The sequence below is a fragment of the Berghia stephanieae genome, chromosome 6, assembly GCF_034508935.2.
Source record: "Berghia stephanieae isolate SIO BIC M18660-M18661 chromosome 6, UCSD_Bste_1.3, whole genome shotgun sequence".
Taxonomy (NCBI): domain Eukaryota; kingdom Metazoa; phylum Mollusca; class Gastropoda; order Nudibranchia; family Aeolidiidae; genus Berghia; species Berghia stephanieae.
In genome coordinates this window covers 54,662,691-54,672,690 of record NC_088365.1, presented here as the reverse complement: position 1 = coordinate 54,672,690, position 10,000 = coordinate 54,662,691, and the positions used below count along the sequence as shown (strand labels likewise).

The window sequence follows — 10,000 nt, the reverse complement described above, 5'->3', positions numbered from 1 at the left end:
CAAATAATTTATTCCAATCTCTTGTAATTTATTAATTATTAATTGTGAGTTCATTGCATTAAAGGCTGATGAAAAATCTAAATAGAGGATTCTGGCATCATTTCCCGATGCTTTGTCTAGATGAGATGATAAGGTCTGGTATAAAGTCACAAGCGCATCGTCAACTCCTTGTGAGTGTTTATATAGGCAAATTGGAGCGGATCCAATGTTTTGTTAATTTAATTGAGAACAACACATTTTATTATTGTTTTATTTTTTTTCTTCCATTTTATTTTTGTAAGCGATCTTTTCTTCTTTTATTAATGTCCGTAGTCGTGTGTTTGTTTCTCGCACTTCATTTTGGTCACCACATTTAAAAGCACGTTTCTTTTCATTAATTACTGCTTTTAGCTTCTTTGTCACCCAGGGCTTATTGTTTGGGAATATTTTTATTTCTTGCTTGTTCTTTACACAGTTCAAGGCAGAAATTGAATATCCATTTTTGTGTCTGTCCATTCATTGATGTCTTCTTTGTTTGTGATTGGTTCTCCCCATGCCGTGCAATCAAAACAGGCCGCAGTTTCTAAATGGCTCCTGTTGACCAGATCCTATTGAATTCTACGATAGGTTTTTGGGTGTTTCAAACGTTTCACGTATGTTGATATTAATTGAACTGTGTTGTGGTCAGATGTTTCAATTGCTTGTTTCTGAACTGATTTAAAAGCCTTATTACTGTTACAATAGCACAGGTCCAATGTTTTGTCTTCTCGTGTTTCACATCTTACGTATCGTTTAAAGCCCGGATTGACAGTGATTAAAATCTCCTAAAATAATAAAGGGACTTTCCGAATGATGGAGTAGGAGTGATGAGGTGTGGTTATCAATTATTTGTTTTGCATTTTCATTGAGTTGGAGGTGAGGGTCCAGGAGAAGGAAGAACCTTGTCTGGACGCCGGTTTGGATCATTCTTGGTCTTGCTACTCATCTTCAGCTGTTCCAGCAGGATTGGATCTAGGCTGGTATCACATTCAGGGTCACGGCAGCGCACAAACTCCTGTACGACGACAACGTGATGATCATTCTCAGACCAAATTAAGGAAACATCATTAAAGATCCAACCAAAAGAGTGCCTGCATTCAATAACGCCAGGAAATATTAGATTTCCCCAAACCACCTCTTAACTGGGCATAGCAGAACTGCATCAAATATGTGAGTTGGAAACTTGGAAACAGTGATACCTGCCAGAAATGTCAGGCAGCCCCAGAGACCAGCGATCACATCGCCCTCCACTGTTCAGTCATTAAACTTGAAGGTGGCTACGAAACCATCCTTAGGGCGGAGGAAGACTTTAGAAGCTGGGTTGACGAAATACATTTGGAGGTGTAGCCATACGTTACTACTACTACTAGTTGTTTTGCAGCGTCGCTTTTCGCACTTGGTGCAATGTAAACACTGACGGTGTTTATCTTGTTAAATTCCCGGGGTAGATAGTGAGGGCGAAGTGACAGCGATAAAAGTTCAATGTCATGTGTGTTGATTTGTGTTACTATATTAACGGTTTTACACGCCATCTGTCGTTCACATCGATGCAAACACCTCCCCCTTTATTTTTCCCAAGTGAGGAATCTCTGTCATTCCTAAACAATGAGAAATTGTCCAAAGCAACACTTCTATCACTGTCTTGGGGTGACAGCCATGTTTCCGTTAGACCGATGATGCACGAATTTCTATAATCGTTGTCAGACTTTGTAAGGCAGGGAAGCAAGGGTGTCGATCTTATTTCTCAGCGAGCGTACGTTAGAAAGACTGATTAATGGTAGTTGTGGTGGGCGATGTCCACGCCTTTTTAATCGTTGTCTTATACCTCCTCGCTTTCCTTGTTTCCTTTTATTTTTGAGTGATTTGATAATACCATTGTTGGCTAATTTAATGGTTTTGGTGGCGGTGTGGGTAAAACTGTTTTTCTAAGTTCAATGAGTCGATCTCATTAGAGTAAACATCCCTTTCGCCATATTGAATTCGTTCTGTGTCACTATGTTGTAAGGAGAAGCCGATTCGAAATATACAAATAACAGGATAATCATCTCATAAAACCAGTTCATGACGTTAAACATTACAGGTTCTTCACATTGTTTACCATATCAGACAAAATAATTTCACAAAACGTCCAGCATGCACATAATAAGCAGACATTACACAGAGTAGCGTAACCGGGTGACGCCGCAGGGCAGCGCCGTCATTATTTTTTATCTGTTACTAAGTCTTCAATGTTTATTTGACAAAAAAGATGGATAACTAGATAAATAAATCAATTAATAAATTTATAAATAAATAGATAAATTAAAAAATAAGATAAATAGATAAACAAAGGAATAGATAAATAAATAATATATGAAAATATAAAAATAAATACACGAATTAATCTGTTGTTGGTAAAAAATCAATACCCCCCCCCCCCCTAAAAAAAATAGACGTATTAGTGCATTGCGCTTAGCCAGAAAAATCACAACTTGCCAGCCGTATTTAATGTACCACCACACAAAATTGTGTGTAACCTTAAACGTTTATTAGATAGTGTGCGCTTGGCTAAGAAACTCACAACATTGCCATCCGGAAGTATAACGGACTGACACACAAAACTGTGTGTATCCTTAACCGTTTATAGATAGTGTCCGCTTGGCTAAGAAACTCACAACATTGCCATCCGGAAGTATAAAGGACCACCACACAAAATTGTGTGTATCCTTAAACGTTTATTAGATAGTGTGCGCTTGGCTAAGAAACTCACAACATTGCCGTCCGGAAGTATAACGGACCAACACACAAAACTATGTGTAACCTGAAACGATAATAGTCTGAATAATACAGTTAAGTTAGAATTACTCGGATCTATCAATAAACGTTCAAGGTTACACTTAAATTTGCGTGTTGATCCGTTATACTTCCGGATGGCAATGTTGTGAGCTTCTTAGCCAAGCGCATACTATCTATACTGACCAAGCACACCATTACTCGACTTTGTAACAAGACAAGACACCGAACCGAACCGCTCGGCCATACACGTCACATAGCAAAAATTGAAAAAAAAAAAATTAAAAAAAAAGAAAGAAATGGGCTGTTTTTCGTCTATTAAATATTTCTATTTGTTTCTTTGTTAATTGATTTTTCAATTGATTAATTAATTCATTCATTCATTAATTAATATCAATTTGTTATGAGTACATTTATATACTATTTATTCTAGGTCATTTAAAGATCAATAAAACTTGAAACGGATCCAATCATTTGGAATGATTTACAGTTCAGATAATTTTACTCCCAATTGTCCTAATCGGATTATTTAGAGCAACGTGGAAATTAATTGGGTAGAAATTGTCCTAATCGGATAATATATAATAGAGCATATCTGATAATGGATAAAAAAAATAAATAATTTAATTGTAGATAAATTAATTAATAATAATAATAATAGCACTATATCTAATAATATAATAATAATAATAATAATATAATAATAATAATAATAATATAATAATAATAATAATAATAATAGTAATAATAATAATATTAATAATAATAATAATAATAATAATAATAATAATAAATAATAATAATATAATAAGATAATAATAATAATATAATAATAATAATAATAATAATAATAATAATAATAATAATAATAATAATAATAATAATAATAATAATAATAATTATAATAATGACAATATTAATAATAATAAAAATAATAATAATAATAATAATGATAATAATAACTGACAAGACGAGGTTCATTAATTTTGATTTTTAGATACGTCCATAGTTGAAGGGCGCTTTCTAGCCAAACTATTAAAAATATTATTTATTTCAAGAGGAGTGCGGCAGTCTTTCTATAATATTGGTTATATTTGATTCAGCCTCAAATGTCTTTTCAACATTCCAGTATTCAAATAACCCCATCCACTAATGTTTACCATTAAATGATGACTGTTTGCTTTAATCTCCCAAGAGACCAAGTCTTTGAAACTAATGCCTCTCTTTTCTTTTTACCATTTTCTATTTTCAGACTGAGACCTCTCCTTATAAAAAGTAGTTCGACCAAATAATTCAGTTTTACTATTTTTCAATTTTAATTTAAAAAACGACGCCTTAAAAAGGACAAATGAGAAGAACTATCTAGGACAAATACGATACCCTAAAAGACAGCACGAGAAAACAGCGCAAAGACAAATACGGAGATGTCTGGAGTATTGTTCTCGTCATAAAGCTACTTGATATATCGTCTGGGAGTCTTTTCCGAGTTCTATAAGGATGAGTGATAGATGTAAATATGGCGTCTCCTCTCTTGGTCTATATTTGTATGGCTTTTGACGTCAGCTTCAAGAGAGGATGGAAATGTTATGTTGAAACTTTGATAGTGGAATCATTAGAAAATAACACACAAAAAAAAATAAATAAATAAAATAAAGGAAAGAGCGTCTTTTAGAGAAAAAAACAAAACAACTCGCAGTATTCATAATACTTCTAGAAAAAATAAAAACATCATAAAGAGAATGAATTTAAGTCACCTGAAATTCAAGTACCTATCTGTGAATAGAGATATGAAGTGTATGATAACATAACATTTCGGAGTAAAGATTTTTATTTAAAAAGAAACTCAGTAGCTAGGCTACTTATGATCTAAGACATAACTTCATTAAAATGAGGAAGTCTGCAAATGGTGTGAAATCGCCATTGACTCTAGAAGCAAACGAGGGAACTGTTCCAGGGAGTCATAACCAAAACACGAATGGAGACCCCGCATCTCGTAAAATGCTGGATGTGAGAAAAACAGGCGGTGGTGGTGGTGGCAATAATAAGATGCCGCCGGAGCAAAATGGTTCTGAAGATTGGACTACAAAAACGACCATACATTCTTCCAACACGCCGGTCTCGTTCTGGAAGTTGTACCAAGACAACTGGCAGTATGTGACAACGTACTGTATGGTGTTTGGAAGCTTCGGCGTCTGTGTGGGGTTTCTGGGGCCCACTGTGTTTGATCTGGGCTGCCAGACCCATTCGGACCTTCGGAAGATGAACTGGGTGTTTTTTGTACAGTTGATTATGACGCTGGTTGGTTCAATCTCTGCTGGGTGTTTAGCTGACAAGTGAGTATAACGTTTATTGGTTTTGTAAAAAAAAAACAAACTACAAGTCATCATCTACACCACCTCCTCAACATCATCATCATCATCATCATCATCATCATCATCATCATCATCATCATCATCATCATCATCATCATCATCATCATCATCATCATCATCATCATCATCATCATCATCATCATCATCATCATCATCATCATCATCATTATCATCATCATCCTCATCACCCTCATCATGATCATCATCACTATCGTCATCATCATCATTATCATCATCATCATCATCATAATCATAATCATCATCATCATCATCATCATCATCATCATCATCACCATCATCATCGTCATCATCACCATCATCATCATCATCGTCATCATCATCATCATCATCATCATCATCATCATCATCATCATCATCATCATCATCATCATCATTATCATCACCATCATCATCGTCATCATCACCATCATCATCATCATCGTCATCATCATCATCATCATCATCATCATCGTCATCATCATCATCGTCATCATCATCATCATCATCATCATCATCATCATCATCATCATCATCATCATCATCATCATCATCACCATCATCATCATCATCATCATCATTATCATCACCATCATCATCGTCATCATCACCGTTGTTTCTTTTTTAAATTATCTACACACTATGTTTTACCCCCTCTATCTCTTCTTTGAAATGTCACCGTCTTCATTTCATTCCCATCATGTTTCGCTCCCGCTGACCTCGGTTTGTCTCCTCCTTAATTTCCAGCCCACTCTAACCTTTCTCCTGCCAATATCCGCTACTAATATATATATATATATATATATATATATATATATATATATATATATATATATATATATATATATAATATATATATAATATACATATGTGTTTGTGTGTGTGTCTGTGATTGTGTGATTGAGGAGAGTTAGTCGGAACCGCGTAGATTGCTCGACAAATTCTTGGAGCGAATTATCAATTATTTGTTCTCATCTTGTTTCATTTTTGGTTACATATTCTCCTACAACATTGTTTCGTCCCAAGTTCCTGGAGTCATGAGAGAGGTTGATTTGAGGTCTCTCTCTCTCTCTCTCTCTCTCTCTCTCTCTCTCTCTCTCTCTCTCCTCTCTCTCTCTATATATATATATATATATATATATATATATATATATATATATATATATATATATATATATTGAATCGTGTTTGATACAAATATGGTACGAAAAGTGCCACTTCAACAAACAACAACAGTCAACAAACCAACTCAGTCCTGACGATGGCTAATTAGGCCTGAAACATTAATGTAGACTCTCTCAAACATTGTGGTAAATTTTAAAATAATATATATATATATATATATATATATATATATAGATCGATAAATAGATATATAGAGACAACACAATTAACACAAAATTTTGAATCCATTCGGTGAGTCATCAATCCTACATAATATTAATATTAATTATTAACCAATTACATAATAAGCCCTGTGTAAATAAAATATTTGGGATTAAGATTATTAAATCGATTTTAAAGATACGCAATGGAATTTATGGCCCACGGTCTCAAACGTGTATTAGGTTGGGGAAAGAAGGGGGGGGGGGGGGGCTGAGGCGGCAGAGAAGGGGGGGGGGGGGGGGGGCTGATGGGGCCGAGAAGGGGGGTCGGGCGGTTTGCGAACCAGATGTTCACGAGGACTATAGAGTCACATTGACCAGCTTGAATTTGAACTTAAGCTATTTTCAATATAGCAATATATCCCCCCTCCTCATGGCTGGATGGATAGATCAGTCGGTTGCGCGACCGCTCGATGTCTTGTCTTCTCTCTCATGGCCCACTAACGACAACTCACTAGGCGGTGCAAAACCAAAAAAAAACAAAAAAAAAAAAAATGGCGTCAAACTGCCAGTCCTTTTGGATTTCAGTGTCAGGCTATAACATAACGATGGCTACGCTAGAACCCACGAGGACTGGCAGTTTGACGTCATTTTGTAAAGGTTTTTGTAGCGTCTAGTGAGTTCTGGATAGTAAAGTTCAAGGAAACAAGTTATTTCATTGGTTGAACTATTGAATACAACTCACGATTTGTTTTCTTTTGTGGCAAAAGACTGGCATTTTGACGTCATTTTTTGGTCAATGCCAGGGTATAACTTTACGAAGGCTACGGTTTGGCACTGGCACTGTGCGTGACTTTTTATTCTCTGTTTCCATCAGCTGACAATAGGATTCAGTAGGCGACCATATTGGTTCTAAACAAAGAAAATCATTACTTTTTATTCTTCATGCTGGCTAGAACTTTTCATATGCCTTGTGATCGAAATGTGTAAAAGTCAAAACATGATCAAATTTATGTTTTTATTTGCTCTGTAAACGCTTTTATGCTCGCCGGAGAAATATTTCATACGGGCGTCCGCCATTGTTCCGATAGTTTAGAGCCAGTGTTACTAAGTCACCATGCGTCATTAGGAAGAAAGTGACGTTACGACTGTTGAAGAGTATTCTCCATACCCTATATTTCTCATCATTATTGATACAAGTTCCCGCCCCCCACACTTTTGGTGACGTATTCAGATGTTTAGTATAGACTTAACCAGTTAACTGCCGTACTCTGGAAAAAACAGGTATTAAAAAATTTGGCCAGGAAACTCGTCCTTCGAATATGGATCGATTTAAATAAACCCTCATCTTTCCAAAAACTCTCAAACCTGGGACTTTGAAAAAAAATGTAGTTAACACCAGTTTGAAACGGTAATTTACAGATTATTATTATTATGATATCTCTGCTAAATCTGCTTATATTTAAACTTGAACGCATGCCACACATCTGTGACTTTTAAGGGGGTATGCCTAACATTATATGGTATATTATAATTTTACTGTCCAGCCCCCCTTAAGCTATTTATCCCTTCGGAAAATCCGATTATAAACGTTAACCATTTGAAGGCTAGACTCGATTATTCATTTCGAATTAGATTTTTTTTTAGTAAATGACATTGTTGTGACTCATCGTGTCAAAATGGTATTACGTTGAGGTGATTTCGATGATATAGATTGATGGAACGAAATTGACGTCACTCGGCTGCTCTTTGTCGTTATTTTTATACAGTCGTTTTGCTGTTTATTTCTCGCTAAATTATAATATATCATCAATCAGATTATAAACGTTTTTAGGTTTTACACAGTTTTGTGTGCTGGTACGTAGATCCGGTTGGGAGATGCTGTGAATATTTTACTTAAACGACAAGACCAATAGCCAGTTTTATATCAAAACAGAAGTGACATCGGTGCGACTCGGGTTTCATCGCAGCTGTCTTGGAAGAAAAAAAAGGGGGTACTTTCATGGAGGAAAGTTAGATTAGAATATAACCCAGACTGAAATGGGTTAAACCCGTGGCTTAAGGGAGTTTTAAGTTTTAACTGGTTCAATACAGGGCTGCCTGATTATTTTCAGGCATTCTGCCAACTGGATTTTAAAAATCTGCCAAATACCACAAAAATCTGCCAAACCGTACTATTTATAGTACCCCCTTTGAAAACTCATCAGTTTTGTTAAACAAAAAATTCGCAAGGCCGATGTCATATTTTTTTTTTCATTTCCCAAGTTTGAAAAAACACTAATACATAAAAATTGCCATGGAAAAAGTGGAAAATAAAATTTGCCAAATATCTGCCAAACTGCCAAACCGTTTTTTTCCCCTGCCAGACGACTTCAAATTCTGCCAAAAAAAAGGACATTTGGCAGAAATTCTGCCAAATTGGCAACCCTGGTTCAATAATGTTATTCGATAGATTGTTGAGGGTAGGTATTCATCGGTGGCTTAGTGAACATTTTTTTTTCTGATTTTCTTCAACCCTAAACAGCGAGCGAGACTCGGAGTCCGCGATATAATAATTGTATTTTGTCAATATTATGGGACAGTAAAGAGGAGACATCATATATATATATATTTTTTTTTAATGAGCTTTTATACAGCGCGATATCCACTAAATGTGCTCAAAGCGCTTGTTAGGCGATGCTACAATTTTTTCGGACAAAGACAAAGCTATTAAAGGCCAGGTACTCGTTTTACACCTGAGTACGGTGAGAGCATGTGTGTAAATGCCTTCTCCAAGGACTCAACCATGCGCCGAGCGAGGATCGAACCCTAGACCTTCCGATCCGAAAGCGAGTGTCATACCGCTGGACCACAAAGCCGCACTGAATAGTAGTAATAAATATATAAAGAAATATAGTAATAAATATAAGATAAATGGTTCAATTTGGGAGTGGGAAGTGTAATAAAATAGATTTATGGTGTCATTTATTTTACTATTAATAACATTTGGCGAATATCTAGCTATTTGGATGTCCGCGTAAATCAAATCAGTTGGAAACAATGTGCAGCTAAATGCTCTCATGGTATGTCACTCGCTTTCGGATCGGAAGGTCCTGGGTTCAAGCCTCACTCGGCGCATAGTTGAGTCCTTGGAAAAGACTCTTTACTCACATTCTATCACCGTAATCAGGTGTAAAATGAGTACCTACTGGCCGTTAACAGCGTTGTCTAGTCCGATAAAAATAAATTGTAATATCGCCTATCAGGCGTCATGTCTCGTTACACATGTTGTGTTCTGTTGGCTTGGGACCCCTTGTAAACCGCTTTGAGCACGTTTAGTGGATACGTTTAGAGTGCGCCAGGGATGTGTTGTGTCTCCTTGCTTGTTTAATTTATACACAGAGTCTATTTTTCGGCAAGTAGAAACAGCACAAGGGTTGAAGGTTGGTGGCCACAACATCAACAATCTACGTTACGCTGACGATACTGTCCTGTTGGCGGAAAGTAAGGAAGACCTACAGAAGATAATTTCAAAAG

The 10,000-nt window shown here is 35.9% G+C and overlaps 1 protein-coding gene across 1 annotated transcript in view; it reads left to right on the top strand.

The window, feature by feature from the left end:
• LOC144975281 (major facilitator superfamily domain-containing protein 4A-like) overlaps window positions 1–10,000 on the top strand; it is a 152,424-nt gene that overhangs the window by 54,543 nt on the left and 87,881 nt on the right. The window contains exon 2 of the mRNA XM_078919222.1: window positions 4,043–5,123. Coding sequence (XP_078775348.1) covers window positions 4,678–5,123 — 446 coding nt within the window. The 5' untranslated portion in view covers window positions 4,043–4,677. The remainder of the gene's footprint in view (window positions 1–4,042; window positions 5,124–10,000) is intronic.